A 17374-nucleotide genomic window follows, 5' to 3' on the forward strand; every position below is an offset into this window, starting at 1 on the left:
TAATGTGACCATTAAATTCATTTTCAAGCAAAACAAGTGTATCATGTGTGGTGGGGATGGTCTCGTGGTGTAAGGTTCCGCCTTTTTTCAGTTATTCAACCAACCCAATATTCAGTTGTGCTGTTGTTGGTGCACCTCGGTTTATATCCCAGCACCTGCCGAAGCAGTGGGGATGACGGGAGTGGATTTCGCTTATCTGCAAATTTCTATCTTAATTGCCATTTCATATGCTTATTAACATGATTTTATTAGACTTATTATGGTTGAATCTTTTTAGTGTCCGTCGATGACTTCGTAACAGGAAGAAATAAAACCCGATGAAATGTGATGGTTCACACAGTGCGCATGCTCATACGGTTGCCAGTCAGTTGTTGTAGTAACCAGAACAGCAGCTACAAGAAGATAACGCCAGTTAGCTAGACTAGAGCTAACTAGCTAATAATGTTCTCTAGCTACAAGATCAGCTTGTCATTTAGCTAGCAATGGTATTCTAGCTAGTAGGTCTTCTAACTACCAGCATTCAATGTTGGCATGTTTCGGTATGTTTTGGATCAGCCGCACTGTTGTCAATTACGTGTCAAGTGATTGAAATTTTGCTTCAAGAAACAGTTTTGTCTACTTGCTAGGTACAGTAAAGTAGGCTACTACTGGTAGCTTACACAGAGTAGCAGGCTAACACAGTACAAGCCCATCCAGTGCTGGGGCGTTAAATCGTAGAGGAAGTAGCTCGCTAGAGTTAGCTTTTAACAATTATAATGAAAAAGTAGCTAGAACTGTCAATTCTCTATAATGTCTGGTTGGTCAAAAGCTAGCTTAGTAGTACAGTAGCTAACTATATTTGTTCAACATCATCGAACATACTAACCAACTTGTGTCTGTCTATTTTAACCAGGTGATGAGCATAAGCAGATAAACTATAGCTAGCTAGCGTGTGAATAAGGTTTTTGCTCGATTATGTACTGTGTATGTCATATCGACTTGACAGGAACCGACGTTGGAGGCCGAAGATGTCTCCAGGTATAACCCCAGCAAGCTGACTTAAAGCAGGTTTCATCAGGTGTTCCTTCCCCCCTCACTGTGGAGGAAATGCCAGCTGTGACCCGGGCCAAAGAGGATTCGGAGTCTTCCTCGGAGGACGAGCTCGAGTACGTGGCTCTAATGATGACGTGTTTGTAATGAAGCGTATTACTCGATTCCAAAGGGAACTCAACACAGGAAGAAAAGAAAAACATCATCCCACCTGGGACGTTAGCTAATGGTTTACACAGCATCCAGCTAGGATAGGCTAGAATATCCCTCTATTTCTAATCGGACTATACATCCAGCATGGTTAAGATATTCTTAGACTATCGTCTGGTATTTTCTGAGCATTGATAAAGAAACGTGTTTAAGGTTATAGAGAAATCCCCATCACATTAATCTTAACCAGACTTAAATGAATCATCCATATTTGGTATATACGTTTTAACTGACAAAACGAAGACATAGCTGAACAATTTCCATCAAGTTTTGTAAACTAAGAAGTAACTGAAGAAGGAAGTTATGTTTTGTCCTAAAGCAGCCCTGGCTATTTTAACTACTAGCTTTGACCTCCAGTTGACTGTCACAGGCTGGTCTTCAGTAGGCTGAAGGGTTTTCCTCGTGGACAGGCCGCCTGGACAGAATAACTATGAGATCTCCTTAAAACTCCCTATTCTCTGGACTAGAGACTCACAGGCTACTCTCTAACATATACACTGTAGTATCTTAATTTGAAAAGGGTTTTATTTACTCTTATAACTGCCTCCACTCCTAAATAATTTTGGCTACCACACATCAAATGTGTTTGTTGTTATACCGTCCTGTTAATTCATTCCTGAGCCCTTATTTTACAAGCACATTTACAACATGTGTGCTGGTCTCTACTATGTTTCTGGTTGGTTCTGTAGTATACATGAAACAGTAAACCATGTCTAACGAGAGCCGCTCAGCTGTCAGACACTTCTGGATATATGAGCCAGGAGCATCTATTGTTTACATGCCTCTCCGCCTCGCCCATCCTTATCCAGAATGGTCACGTCTGATAGAGTTCTACTCCATCAGCACGCCATCTTATCTGCTCTACAGTTCCAGATAGGCAGGCTGTGTCTGGCTCTACCAGATAGATAGAGTGCAGTTTTACCATGGTGGTTGCCAGTTGACGGGTTTGTTATTGAATCCTGTGTGGCTGTGTGTGGTTCGACCTGTATCTTCTCTGCTGGAGTAAACATCTTGACTGAATGCATTCCTCTAAACTGAGGTCAGCTCACCATGTAGTATTATGCAGGACTTTAAACTAATCCAAAAAGAGTCCTTGAAATGGATGTTGTTGTTTTTATCACCCTTGTGGGGATTCTAAAGCAGGGCCCCCTTTTTATGATTTATGTTTCATTTGACTTTGTTTGGTTTCACTGGAGCAGAAAGACAAAAGTCAAAGAAGATATTTTACTCCCTATTTATTTATGACACACTGTTATTTATCATTCTCTGTGTTTACATCTTCAGGGACCATCTTTGCATTGCATGGAGTGGCTGTAGCAGGAAAATCCCAGTTGTGGTCTTCTATGCAGAAGCCATAGTCTCTAAAGATGTCAACATGCGCTCTGTTGGAGGTACTTCTGTCAGTCATGTATCCACTACTAAACAATGCTGAATTAAAGTGTCCAGGTGAAATCTTCTACCATTCTGCCAGTGCTCAGATAATCATGTCATAAAGTTCTTTTTTAATTGCAGAACAGTACAACCTGGGCTTTAAGATCGTACGGACAGAGAGCCGCCTGGTACGCGGTATACTGACCAATCACGGCTTCCATGAGGTAACATTTAATCATAATTTAGTTATTTAGCAGATGCTGTTATCTAAAGTGACAGATCTAAAGTACATGAGGGGATTTGAACCGGCAACCTCATGATCCGTGGCTAAGTGCTCTAACCACTGACCCACAAGCCTTTTAGTACAGTACAGTCTTGATTGAGCATAGAATTACTTCTCAGTCTGGTTCTCTGGCTGTGGAGCATGTGGGATGGGTCATACTAATACTGCTTTCAAGCCTGGGAATGCACCCATGAATCTGAGAGTTGGCCATCAGAAGCGTTAATTCTATTTCACAAGGGAGCCCACTCTCCATTATCGCTCCATCCACGCACGTACTATTAATTCCCTTTTCATTTCACTTCAATGCCTCTTGACTCCCAGTAAACCCATCATCAAAGGTGGACTGGTGTCTGCCACAGCCTCTCCTGAGCCAGAGTTTAATAGCCCTGTATTGCTAACATCTGTCTTTCTCATAGCCGTGAGAGAAAGGCCATGGCAAACTTGCTTCTTCTTCTCAGAGAGCGCAGAATGGTAGAGATAAAACAAAGCATGTGTAAAATACTGTGACAGTGAGGGAAATAGTTGGTCATCGCTTTGATATCAATGAAAGAGCGAGTCTTGAAAGAGCGAGGCTTGAGTTTTGTGATACGAGCCCCAGGTTTACTCTAACCAAACTGCACATGGGAGATCAGATGTTATAAACTGATGCTGAGGACTTTCTATGGAGACTGGAAAGTATGTTTGACACCAGTCTACCTTAAAAATATATATTTAGAGTTCTCTATTATTTTAATCAGATTTTAATTGGCAACAAAATAAATACTTAATGCATTTCAGAAATATGTTCAAGCTAGTATCTTGTATTAATACTTAATGTTACGCTGTGGACCTGAAGATAATGTCTGTTTTCTAGGTCCATCCAAACAGTAATGACTTCAACCTCATGTGGACAGGATCCCACCTTAAGCCTTACCTGCTACGCAGCCTTCAAGACTTCCAGAAGGTTAACCACTTTCCCAGGTACGTCGCTGTGTTCAACAGCACCATCATCTGCGGTACATTTGCAGAAGTTCCAAACCGCTCAGCCATTCTAAAGCCTCTAAAATCAACTATGTGTATGTTGGCTTCCTCAGCAAAGTACATTTAGTTTGGAACCGGGCCGTCTTAAAACATGAAATGAATCAAACTGTCATGCAGGAGGAGTCTTGTTGCTGTTGTGTTTGTACAAGGTCTTATTTCTCTCAGCATCCAAACTGTGGAGAACGCTAGCATTTCAAGCGTAAAGGTCAATACCCTTGTGCATTTCCAGGTCATATGAACTGACTCGCAAAGACCGACTGTATAAAAACATCCAGCGGATGCAGCAAGCTCACGGCTTCAAAAACTTCCACATCGTTCCTCAGACGTTTGTACTTCCCTCTGAATACCAAGAATTCTGCTGTAAGTTTATTCCCTACTGTTCGGTCCACCATGGGTCCACTAACATCTGTTTATTCCCTACTGTTCGGTCCACCATGGGTCCACTAACATCAGTTTATTCCCTACTGTTCGGTCCACCATGGGTCCACTAACATCAGTTTATTCCCTACTGTTCAGTCCACCATGGGTCCACTAACATCTGTTTACTCTCACGGTTTCACTGTAAATGTAAACACAAGAAGCCACTACTGATATCTGGTTACCTCTCTCACCGGCTCTCCGTCCTCTCATGCCTCCTTCTTCAGGTTCTTTTACCAGGGACAAGGGGCCCTGGATCATCAAACCTGTCGCTTCCTCCAGAGGTCGAGGCATCTACCTGGTCAGCAATGTAAGGAACAAACGTCAGATATACAACTGTCCAACATTACTGCTGGAGAGTAGAACTAATACTGTAAGTGTGTTCCAAACCTCACAAGGTTAGCTTGTGACCTGAGGAAACCTTGTTGTAAGTGAAACAATCTGGGCAGTTGCTTGTTGGGGGTGGCGCAGTAGAACTCCTTTGATAATAAGCATGAAACAGTGTGTGTCATAGACATTAAGCATTGTCGAGTAAATCACACACTTCAAGGGTTTGGCTTTGGATATTTTCCACAAGGTTCCCTGTCTTGGACAACCTATCTGTGTTTTTTTTTCTTCTGAGGCATTTTTATAAAACAGTGGAAAGAATGTCAGGGTGATATTTGGATGAGAAGGACATTCATTTCTTGGGTTTTCTCTGAACGCTAGCCAGCCTTGAGGTTAGCTGCTCCTCCCATCTCTATTCAGCTTCTCCACCTGCTCTGCATTTTAGCCTCATAAATGACCCAGCTCCTTCACAGCATCAGGCTTCCAGACCCAAGTCATGCTGCGGACAGGCCTGGTCCATCAGAGAGCAGAGGTCACAGTTTCAGTGAGGATGTGTGTTCCTCCCAGGTGCTCAGAGCATGAGCAGCTAGGTTGTTTGTTCTGTAACGTGGCCTAATAACTTCTATTGTTATCTGCAGCCAAACCAGATTCCTCTGGACGAGAATATCTTGGTGTCTCGCTACATTAACAACCCTCTACTGATAGACGGTGAGTTATTCCCCCTCAGGCCAGGAGCTGCTCTCCGCTGACCACATGGTAGATCAGTTTAAGGGTTGTTTGTTGGGATGTGGCTTCTAGTTGATCATGATGAATTAAAAATGTATTCTCCATAATGACCTTCTCACTCGAATGCCAGCCACTGTGCTTATGTATGAAGGAGGTCAAGATCACATAATATACAATACTAAACTATACTACACTATACTGTACAGAACAGCACAGTACAGTGCAGTACAGTATAGTAGAGTGATCTTGTTCCGTTGGTGCTTTCATTACAGATTTCAAGTTTGACGTGCGTCTGTATGTACTGGTGACGTCCTACGACCCCCTGGCGATCTACCTGTATGAGGAGGGCCTGACCAGGTGAGCTGGGGCAGGGTCTGACCAGGTGAGCTGGGGCAGGGCCTGACCAGGTGAGCTGGGGCAGGGCCTGACCAGGTGAGCTGAGGGCAGGGCCTGACCAGGTGAGCTGAGGGCAGGGCCTGACCAGGTGAGCTGGGGGCAGGGCCTGACCAGGTGAGCTGGGGCAGGGTCTGACCAGGTGAGCTGAGGGCAGGGCCTGACCAGGTGAGCTGGGGGCAGGGCTCATGTCATGGTGTGTACATATGCTTAACAAAATCTCGTTTAGACATTTCATTAGCATGGGAACACACAAGTAGCGAAGTAGGTTTAACAGCTCAAGCTGAGCACCAGCAGGGGGAGCTCTCCACTCTGAGCTCAGCCCCCCCAAGCGGGGCTTTGGTGGTGGATTCAAACGAAGCTTTCCATTGTCTCAGAGGTTAGAGCGGGTCTACGTTTGGGACTGACGGATGTTTCTGCTGGACAGAATGATTGTTTAGTTGACCTCTGCTGGATAATAAGCTGTGAGCCGAAACATACTCCCAAACCTGCTCTTATCTCCTGACGTTCCTTTAAGTTTTTAATGGAAGTCAGGTACTCCCTGTGGTACATGCCAAGGAATTCACTTTACTCTACATGTGGTGTCCATTCCTGTCAAATACAGATGGACAAACATGCCCAGACATGCCCCAGTGTCAGCCTCATGTGTATGCACGGCAGGTACCGTGTCTCACACACGTGTTGTTGTTATGACGTTCTCGTGTTGTAAAGCAAGCGTCTCATGCGCACAGGTTTGCCACGGTGAAGTACGACCGCGCCGCCAAGAACATCAAGAACCAGTTCATGCACCTCACCAACTACAGCGTCAACAAGAAGAGCAATGCCTACGTCAGGTGAGTCAGGGACAGGCAGCAGCCGCTCCCCACCTCCCCCCGAGGAGTCATTCTTTCAGTTTCTCTCCAGATGAAAGGCTGTCTGTTGGGCTAGTGATGAAAGGTGAAACAGATTCATCCCTTGATTGGTGATTGGGGGTTTTGTATTGTCCTTGTGGAATGCCAGATGAACACTGTTGTTGTCTCTGTGGGTCAGAGCAGGGGCAGTGTCGCAGGGACCTCATTCGCCAGGGTGCGGTGGGAGGAAGCCAGACCCTGAATGCCCTTTGTTCTTTTTCAGTTGCGATGACCCTGAAGTGGAGGATTATGGGAACAAGTGGAGCATGAGCGCGATGCTGAGGTATTTGAAGCAGGAGGGGAAAGACACCACCCGTGAGTACAACAGCTTATTCTCCCTCTAGCCCAGTGAGCATCAATAATATTGTCACTTCTGTCGTGTAGAGTGTACCCCTCTGTGTGTGTCTGGGTACAGATAATGTGCTCTTTGTATGAAGTGGTGTTTTCCAGGAGGAGATAGTGACCTCTGACCCAGTGTGCTCTGTGTTGTAGTGCTGATGAACCAGGTAGAGGATCTGATCATCAAAGCTGTGCTGAGCGCCGAGCTGCAGATAGCCACCGCCTGCAACATGTTTGTTCCCCACAAGACCAACTGTTTCGGTACGACCTCCCTTCTCTCCACAGTGGCTGTGCAGCCGGCTCTTTCAGCCGGCTCTTTCAGCCGGCCCGTTCCGCCGGCCCGTTCCGCATGGTACAGGCTTCCTGCTGCAGGCCTGGGCTGTTCTCTGGCTGGCTGGAGTGCTTCAGAGTGCCTGGTGTTGACTAAGGCAGGAATTTGCTTCCTTTTCTCCTCTGCCTCTCAGGTCTGTCCGATTCAGGCTGACTGTTTTCTTGGCTGCTCCTGTGCAGCACCCGGCTCGTGTGAACTCCATTTCAGAGCCGTTACCGATGTTGGTGTTGGCACTAATTGTCAGCGTTCTCAGCTTGGTTTTGGCGGGCACGTCGGCTTAGCCTCCCCTAAGAGCCTCTCCTCCCTCCTCCTGCTCCTCCTCCCTCCTCCTCCCTCCTCCTCCTCCCCCATCCTCCCTCCTCCTCCCTCCTCCTGCTCCTCCCTCTTCCGGAGCTCTCGGCTCTCTTCAACTCCCTCTGTCTCCCTGGTCTTGTTCTCTTTCCTAGAGTCAGCCTTTCTCTCTCTCTCTTGCTCTCTCTCTCTCTCTCTCTCTCTTGCTCTCTCTCTCTCTCTCTCTCTCTCTCTCTCTCTCTCTCTCTGTCTCTCTCTCTCTCTCTGTCTCTCTCTCTGTCTCTCTCTCTCTCTCTCTCTCTCTCTCTCTCTCTCTCTCTCTCTCTCTCTCTCTCTCTCTCTGTCTCTCTCTCTCTCTCTCTCTCTCTCTCTCTCTCTGTCTCTGTCTCTGTCTCTGTCTCTCTCTGTCTCTCTCTCTCTCTCTGTCTCTCTCTCTCTCTGTCTCTCTCTCTCTCTCTCTCTCTCTCTCTGTCTCTCTCTCTCTCTCTCTCTCTCTCTCTCTCTCTCTCTGTCTCTGTCTCTCTCTCTCTCTCTCTCTCTCTCTCTCTGTCTCTCTCTCTGTCTCTCTCTCTGTCTCTCTCCCTCCTGTGTGTCAGTGTACAGGTATAGGAGAGGCCCCTGCCCTTCTGACAGTTCTCTGTAGACATAACAGAGCCCCGGCTGGTGGTTGTTTGGGCTGTGGACCAGGTGACACCCACACGATCTGGCTGTCACCTGCATACAGATAGCAGGGGTGCCCTGGGTAGCGCGGGCCCCGGGGTGTGAACGGTAGAGGGGGGGGTGTTTACGGGATGAGCTGGGTCTGATGTGGCCCTCATGTTGCATGAACGCCAAGTGGACATGAATCAGCCGTGGACCTGATGGCACACCAGATGCTGCATTCTCATATGAGAGACGGAGATGAAGGGGAACATTTGTCCCCCCCTCTTTCTATCTTTCTTTCTTTCTTTCTTTCTCTCTCTGTCTTTCTCTGTCTTTCTCTCTCTTTCTCTGTCTTTATATCTCTTTATCTCTCTCACACAATCATGCATACATTACATTCAAGTAATTAGGTCTGTCTCTTTTGTACATGCATTGTGGGCTGTGATGAGCATGCTCATTACTTTAAAAGCAATATCATATTACTCTTGAATGTGGTGTAATTTTGTTGTCTTCACATCGCCCCAAGCTACAGTATAATTACACTATTGCATTGACAGTGTGTCTAAGAGATTAGATTTCCAAAGACTGACAGTGACAGTTGTAGGACCACCCTCAGCTTAGCTCTATTCTACCTCTCAAGGTGAGCCTGTTGCATTGTGTGTGTGTGTGTGTGTGTGTGTGTGTGTGTGTGTGTGTGTGTGTGTGTGTGTGTGTGAGAGAGAGGAGACATGTAGGAGCCAGTGTAAAACACGAGTGCGAGAGGCCGTCCTCTGCTCCAGGGAGGCCAGGATCACTTTGTGCTTTATCTTCTCTTTCAATTCAAATCCGCCCAAACCACCGTGTTCTCCCTGCTCCGTCTTTCCCGCCTTCCCCTGCAGGTCTCTCTCCTCTCTTTCTAATCTCTCCTCACCTGCAGGTCTCTCTCCTCTCCCCTGCAGGTCTCTCTCCTCTCCTGCAGGTCTCTCTCCTCTCCCCTGCAGGTCTCTCTCCTCTCCCCTGCAGGTCTCTCTCCTCTCCCCTGCTAGTCTCTCTCCTCTCCCCTGCTAGTCTCTCTCCTCCCCTGCTAGTGTCTCTCTTCCCCTGCAGTTCTCTCTCCTCTCCTGCGGGTCTCTCTCCTCTCTTGCAGGTCTCTCTCCTCTCCTGCAGGTCTCTCTCATTCCCTGCTAGTCTGTCTCCCTGCATCTCTCTTTAACCAGACTCCAAAACATGACTGCAATGTTCATTCAGGCTAAGCACTGTTGCCATGCACCAATAAAAAGCCTAACACAAATAGGCTTTGAGCTGTATCGTGCTAAATGATTGTGGCTGAGGGCGGCATATGTGCTCTTAGAACAGCACCCATTGTTTCAGTGTCTGCCATGTCTGGACTGGAGCCATGCAGCACCGCTACGCAGCACCATAAAGCACGTTGTAATCTTAATTTGCTGCAAATTATTCCCTGCTATGTTAATGTGTTTAATACAATGTTTATTGTTTTCAAATGGGACTGGTGCTTTATACAGTAAGTGCTCTGCCTGTCTAAATGGGCCTACTCTTACAAAAGCCCTTTATAACTGTCTCGTCTGATGTTGCGAAGTAAAAACAACATTGCTTTTTAAACTTTCCTTGGTTAGAGGATTCCTGTGCATGTGTGTGTGCGTGTGTGTGTGCGTGAGGAGAAATGCCACCCATGCTGTTCTGTCTTATGATTAATGGACAGAGTTTTTACAGAGGGATGCTGATTACGAGATGTTTTGACTGAGATCTGATTAGCCAAGCCAACGGCCCTATTTCATTACACACAAAACATTCCTCTTACTGGTCCTGTGTGCACTGAACATCTCTCATGTAGCTCCTACGGCGGTTTGGGCTTTCCACCACTTTCCCTGCCCTGCATTTGTCTGTCCGTCCCTTAAAATAGACGCTTGTTTAGTATGAATCCTTTGCCAGCTTTGACTGGGACTGCGTAGTGATGGACTAGATCAGGTCTCTGTTGGATCCAGTCTTTTAGACGTTTAGGCTAAGGTCAAGATGTCATGAAGTGGGCCTCTTACAATCCGCATATAGATATGGAACGATATGTCCAGACTCTCTGGAGTAAGCAAGAAATATGTAGAAACAGCCTTACATGAGGTATGATGTTCTCACCTGTTTGCCTTTCCTACTTTACCCAGCCTCTGACCGTGCTGGGCCATGAAAGGAAACGTTCTGTGTACCCTATATATGACCTTGTCTATCCACTGTATATAAAGACGGTTGTGACCCATGTGGCCTCACTCATCTGACCGCTCTGTCATGGAAAGGTCACATGATCCGTGCAGCTCGTTCTAATAAACTCTCTCAGTCTACTCTGTTTCATGGCTTTACGTCTTTCCAGCCAGCCACCTGACAGATCTCATCTTATCACTTTACTAACAGCTAAAACACATGCCAAGGAGAAGCTTCATGTTGTTGTTATTGTGGGTTGATGCCCTGTGTGGCCAGGGAGGGGAGATCATTGTCCTGGCGTTGTCTGTTGTGGTGAAGTTTCCAGCTGCTTTCATGAAGTAGTAAAAACACAACTTAACCCTTCTCTTGGTCGTCTTCTCTCTCGGCATTCTCTTTCTTCTTCTCTCCTCCTCCTCCTCCTTCTTCTTCTTGTCCTCCCTCTCTTAATGGGCGTGTTGTGGATGTTGACTGTGTCTGTGATGGTGTTGCGGTCTCTCCGTGGCCACATTAACAGCTCCCCAGGCAGCGCTGAACCCGGCCTCAGAACAAACGCGCCCAGCAGCGAGCCAGCGGCTCTGGGGGCTGGAGTGGCGTCTGCTCCTAATTGGAGGAAAATGCGTGGCGCATGGAGCCTGCCTGTCGGGGACTGGCGAGGTGCAGTTTTTTCCCCCCTCGCTCCTGTTGTTGTGGTGGCACCAATGAGGAACTCCAGGCTTAAACTCCAGCGCTCCCTTCCTCAAGACTTACACATTATGTTTTATGGCTCTGTGTGTGACTGTGTCAGTGTGTGTGTGTGTGTGTGTGTGTGTTTTATTTCAAGAGAGGGAGAGGAGGAGGAGAGATGGATCAGCCTGTGGGTGGAAAAGAAAATCCCAGCGTTCTGCTTAGCAACTACTGTTTGGCTTTCTAGGTCCAGTCTTTACCCAGAGAGAGATTGGTCTTGGCAAAAGGAGAGCATTGACACATTTTGCTCAATTCTACCCTAGCAAGAGTTGAGTTTTACGTAGATTTTTTTGGGTAAAACTTTCAACCCTAGTGGTTGCATGCCCTTGACGGACAGCATGGAGTTAAGTGCTTGAATGTCTGTTTTCTTTCTGAAAGGGTTTTTCATAATTGCGACTTTCTTTGTAATATCATTACCCTGCGTCCTCCCGCCCCAGTAAGTTAACCATGTGCCCTCGGGCTGGGTTAGTGTGAGCCACTAGATTAAACAACCCTGGAAACTCTGGCCCTGTTCCAGAGCAGAGACTTTTCTTTTGAAGTGCCATTAGGATAGTTTTCCCCCTGGCTTCATGGCCAGTGCTCTGCCCCGTCACAGTAAAAGTCAGTGGTTTTCAGGGCTGTGAGCTACAGGGCAGGCCCTCCCCAGAGTGCTGGAGTGAGGGAGAGGCGACCAGGTCGTCCACAGGGCTTCCACCCCGGCGGTGACGCTGACCCAGCTGTTTACAGGAGAAGGTGGGGGGTGGATGAGTTTGTACACAGAGAACTCCCTGACCGCTTCATAAAAGGCCTTTATTGTTTTGTTTTCCGCCAGGCTTGCGTTGGAGTGCGACGTGTATGCGGGTGTCTTATTCCCCAGGTCTCTCTCGCCTGGAAAATACTCCCAGAACTTTCCAAACTCAGCTGAGCTTAGGGTCCGTCAGAATCATCTGCTTCTCATCACCTCAAATGCCTCACTTTGTGACTGAGTTGACTTTAGGTAGAGCAACAACAAACCAAAGCAGTTTGTTCAGCAAGTCACCCAAAGATAAACTTGACCCCAGCATGTCCACAGACCGTCTAAGAAGGAGAGCCTAGTTTGAGCGTGCGTGAGGATCCTCATAAGCACGGCATGGTTTTCGTTGTCAAGTTCTTATACAAGTTATCATGAGGCTGAAATGTAAATGTATTTAGGGAATGTAACACAGTCAGCCCACAGTAACAATTTTTTTAATGCATTTTCTCTCTTGAATGATTGGATATTTAACATGCAGTTTTATATGTAATCAATAGCAGAGCTCAGTCTGCCTACTGCTAGATAGTGGGCCCTTGAGAATGTTGTTTGTGTCCTGTATTTGTGACTTTTGAACTTGTCATTTAACATAAATAATCCTTGGTGCTGAGCTCCCCTTCTCTGGCGATTACCCATGATTCATTGTGTTTGCCTCCACAGAACTCTATGGTTTTGACGTGCTGATCGACTCCAATCTGAAACCCTGGCTTCTGGAGGTCAACCTCTCTCCCTCACTCGCCTGGTGAGACGTTCTTCTGGTTCACAAGGACAATGACCGAGCCAGCCGGCTTTATCACTCCATCTCATCAACCCTGGTTTCTGCTCAACCACTCACAGAAAACTGCGCTCTCCGCTAGCTCCCCAAAAATCTTGTTTTTCTTAAATATGCATACTTCTGTTCTTCCCATAAACACAAACATCCTCGCTTGAGCTCTGAAAATAGACATGTTAGTAACTACTGCCCGTGAGGAAATGCTGTGTTTGAGGATTTACACTTCATTTGTTGATAAATACCCACTGGCTAGATGCACTGAACTGTAGCCTGGGCTAGACTGTAGCCTGGGCTAGACTGTAGCCTGGGCTAGACTGTAGCCTGGGCTAGACTTGTGAGTTACAAACAGTTTATCCAGCACTGTGTAGTTGAGGAACTGGACTGTTGCATGCTGTTACGTGATTCTGGAAGGAACCTGGTGCTAGGCCATTAAATGAACAAAATGTTTTTATTATTATTATTTATTTTTTTTGGGGGGGGGTGACTGAAGATTTTTGATAGTAGATAGTAACTTTTTCTTTCTTTTCAGTGACGCACCTCTGGATCTAAAGATAAAGGCCAGCATGATATCAGACATGTTTTCTCTTGTGGGTGAGTTTTGTCAGTGAAGCCACAGGTGAGAGTGTGATTATCATTAACTTGTTATAGGAGGAAGGAATTCCAGTTTGTGTATGTCTGTGAGGGTTGCAGCACCTCGTCGCACACGCTCAGACGACAATCTGATGCTCGTGGCATGCTCTCTGTTTCCTGCGTATCCACTATTATGTTAAGTCTCGTGCCTTTTACGACCATATAAATCTCATTTCCATCACATAGTTTTCCAGTGCCTCCTATCCCTGTCCTCCAAGCCCCTCACCTGCCTGTGTGCTGGAGTCTGGCCCAGGATTGCCAGCCCGGAGGAGATGGAAACTTTCTTGGCCCTGGCGTGTGCCAGCTCTGAGATCTAGCCTGCAGCAGGTTCCACAGCTCTGAGATCTAGCCTGCAGCAGGTTCCACAGCTCTGAGATCTAGCCTGCAGCAGGTTCCACAGCTCTGAGATCTAGCCTGCAGCAGGTTCCACAGCTCTGAGATCTAGCCTGTAGCAGGTTCCACAGCTCTGAGATCTAGCCTGTAGCAGGTTCCACAGCTCTGAGATCTAGCCTGCAGCAGGTTCCACAGCTCTGAGATCTAGCCTGCAGCAGGTTCCACAGCTCTGAGATCTAGCCTGCAGCAGGTTCCACAGCTCTGAGATCTAGCCTGTAGCAGGTTCCACAGCTCTGGGCCCCACGGCCAGTGGCTCCCTTTATTAAAGCCCTCCTCAGTAAACTCTTGTTCCCTGGGAGGAGTGCTCCCTAATGTGCCCTTCCATAGCCTCCTGGAGGGATTCAAGCGTTGGAGACAGTCTGCTATTGTTTTCCTCATCAACACTCCCTCTATGAGTAGCCAGCTAGCTCTGCACTGTCAGATTGAACCAATCACTGGAGGGCTCCACAATAGGGTTGCAGCGTTGTACTTAAACCACAGGCATTATTATTAATTGACAATAAATGACAAGCCCGGCTGAAACTGTCAACAAAAGATGTGGTTGTTTTTGAGTCATTAAGGCCTGTTGGGTAACTGGATCTTGCATCACGAAGCCAAAGCAATCCTTAGCATGCAGACATCAAATATGCTCTGCCTGAGGCAGAGATCAACACTGTTTACACACCAGAGTTTCGTCATGCAGAGAAATGATGTATCTGTTATGTTGCCTCGCCTCGCAAATGATGGTGTTCTCAGGTAGCCCATAGTTTGGAAAAAAATACAAATGCAAGTCCTCACCTGAAGCTCATTCTTCACCAGAACACATCTCAGATTTTTGTCGTTATCAAGAAAAGGATTGATTGATAAGTACACAGGCAGTACAAGACTGAGCGATGTGGAGCCCTCCCTGTAGCGGAGCTAGCATCGTCAGGGTGCTCAGAGCCATGTGGAGCCCTCCCTCTAGCAGAGCTAGCATCCTCAGGGTGCTCAGAGCCATGTGGAGCCCTCCCTGTAGCGGAGCTAGCATCGTCAGGGTGCTCAGAGCCATGTGGAGCCCTCCCTGTAGCGGAGCTAGCATCGTCAGGGTGCTCAGAGCCATGTGGAGCCCTCCCTGTAGCGGAGCTAGCATCCCCAGGGTCAGGGTGCTAACATCCTGCAGCAGTAGCCAACCTCTGGATAGTTCTAAGTAGAGGCACAACGAGCAGTAGAACCAGAAGGTTCCATCCTGACACTGAGTGAGGGACTGCTGTGTGTGTGTGTGTGTGTGTGTTTGTCTGGGCCAGCTATCCCATGGCTCCAGCACTGCCCCCCCCTACCCCTCCACACACCCTTGTTCATTAAGTGAGTGGAGGGAATCATAAATTGCCAGTTATCTTTGGACTGATGCATGACTGGGTTTGGGAGAGCAGTGGCATGTAAAACATCCCCTGTCTATTATTCACCAAACAAACCCCACAAACCCAGCGCTCTCTTGGCTGATAACACCCTGGCCTCATCCCAGGCCTGTAAATAATGACAGCATGCCATTAGCATTCATTACCCCCTCGTGTGGAGCTGTCAGTAAAATGTCAGCCGTGTTTGTAATAATTGCCGCGTTTAGACAAGAACGTGGCGAAGGCCCCAGTCTTACCTGATGGCTTGGATGAGGTAGCACTAACAACCCGAGGCCCAGGCTGTCCGTGTGAGCTGATACACCCCACGTATGAAGGAGAACTGCGGGAGAAAAAGTCATTTTCACCCCCACCTCCTCTTGAGTTTTACAATCTGTTCGCTCTGGAACAACCTTTTAAAGAGGCAGGGAATGTAAAGGAGCAGGGATTACGACCCACGATAAGGCCCACTGCGCTGTATGTCTCTCAACAGCTAGTGTCGGAGACATCTCTTGTGCCAGGATTACAGGTGGCTTACAGCTTTAGATAGGGCTGTTTCCCCGTGGTCTGTGTGCAGGCCCCTCTGGCAGGATGAGAAGGCTGTGTGCAGGCCCCTCTGGCAGGATGAGAGGGCTGTGTGCAGGGCCCTCTGGCAGGATGAGACGGCTGTGTGCAGGGCCCTCTGGCAGGATGAGAAGGCTGTGTGCAGGCCCCTCTGGCAGGATGAGAGGGCTGTGTGCAGGCCCCTCTGGCAGGATGAGAGGGCTGTGTGCAGGGCCCTCTGGCAGGATGAGAGGGCTGTGTGCAGGGCCCTCTGGCAGGATGAGAGGGCTGTGTGCAGGGCCCTCTGGCAGGGTGAGAGGGCTGTGTGCAGGGCCCTCTGGCAGGATGAGAGGGCTGTGTGCAGGGCCCTCTGGCAGGATGAGAGGGCTGTGTGCAGGGCCCTCTGGCAGGATGAGAGGGCTGTGTGCAGGGCCCTCTGGCAGGGTGAGAGGGCTGTGTGCAGGCCCCTCTGGCAGGATGAGAGGGCTGTGTGCAGGCCCCTCTGGCAGGATGAGAGGGCTGTGTGCAGGCCCCTCTGGCAGGGTGAGAGGGCTGTGTGCAGGGCCCTCTGGCAGGGTGAGAGGGCTGTGTGCAGGGCCCTCTGGCAGGGTGAGAGGGCTGTGTGCTCTGAGTGTGACAGTCGCTGGAATGTTCCGCACTGGGAGCTCCGGTGGGGCGACGAGCTGCTTTCTGCTGTTGGTTTAAAAGTGAGATGTTTGTGAGGAATGTTTGGTCAGCGGGGCCGCTGGGAGGGGTGGGGTCCTGTGCTGCTTCCCCCTGTGTGACTCATGTCCTCCCCCAGGGTTTGTGTGTCACGACCCCCTGCTACGACAGCCTCGCTCTGAACGAATCACCCTGGACCCCGGCCTGAAGTACCCCGTCCAGAAGTCTCAGGTATGACACACTCACACACACACTCTCTCTCACACACACACACACACACACTCCCCAGTCACTATCCTGGCGGTTGTGTCTCCCACTACTGTACATCGTAGTGTTTCAGTAAACAGCCAGCCAAACCCTGTATGGAGGCTGATCCACTTCACTGAGTTCTTCCATCCTGGACTGCGTCAGCTTGTCTCTTCCTATACATTCTGCTGAACTTCCCTTCTGTGCCCTACTGGAAAATCATTCTCATGCAAAACAACTGCTAATGCAATTACAGCGTTAGGGGTGACATCATCTGGCGAGAGCCCCGCTCTGGGGATTATTATTTTATCATTTTTAATCAAGTGACTAATGCTCTCGCTAGGCCTGTTGCTTAATGATGCCACAGGCAGCAGCTAATACACTTGGCTCTCTCCAGCCAACCACTGCCTGGGCCTGGGCCTGGGCCTGGGTCTGGGCCTGGGCCTGGGCCTGGGTCTGGGCCTGGGCCTGGGCCTGGGCCTGGGCCTGGGCCTGGGCCTGGGCCTGGGCCTGGGCCTGGGTCTGGGCCTGGGTCTGGGTGGGTGTGGACAGGGGACATGACCAAATCAGACAGCTTCCTCCCCCACCTCATTGTCCAAAGACCCAGCATAGAGTAACAGGAACATGTGTGTGTGTGTGGGGACGTGTGTGTGTGGGGGTACTGTAGCTGCATGTTCATCATTGTCCTCGTCTCATTGCTTCGTAGCGTCCTGTCACTGCTCAGACTGCAGCCGCCTCCAGAATGGTAAGCTGTCCTCCAACCTCCTCCTCATGAACTCCTGCTCTCTCCTGTCTCTGTCCCGCAAACCTGATGGCCGTACGCCCCTGGT

At 48.6% G+C, this 17374-nt stretch overlaps 1 protein-coding gene across 1 annotated transcript in view; it reads left to right on the forward strand.

Moving 5' to 3' along the window:
• Positions 1–49: 49 nt before the first annotated feature.
• ttll5 (tubulin tyrosine ligase-like family, member 5) overlaps positions 50–17374 on the forward strand; it is a 53659-nt gene continuing 36334 nt past the window's right edge. Inside the window, 16 exon segments of the mRNA XM_084681479.1 lie at positions 50–539; positions 986–1145; positions 2524–2630; positions 2752–2834; positions 3747–3853; positions 4143–4273; positions 4558–4640; positions 5296–5365; positions 5656–5740; positions 6508–6609; positions 6890–6981; positions 7159–7266; positions 12609–12690; positions 13250–13311; positions 16438–16529; positions 17251–17289. Of these exon segments, the coding sequence (XP_084537605.1) occupies positions 1087–1145; positions 2524–2630; positions 2752–2834; positions 3747–3853; positions 4143–4273; positions 4558–4640; positions 5296–5365; positions 5656–5740; positions 6508–6609; positions 6890–6981; positions 7159–7266; positions 12609–12690; positions 13250–13311; positions 16438–16529; positions 17251–17289 (1302 nt within the window). The 5' untranslated portion in view covers positions 50–539; positions 986–1086.

Source organism: Hypomesus nipponensis, chromosome 3 (assembly GCF_054491055.1).
Source record: "Hypomesus nipponensis isolate SF chromosome 3, ASM5449105v1, whole genome shotgun sequence".
Lineage (NCBI taxonomy): Eukaryota > Metazoa > Chordata > Actinopteri > Osmeriformes > Osmeridae > Hypomesus > Hypomesus nipponensis.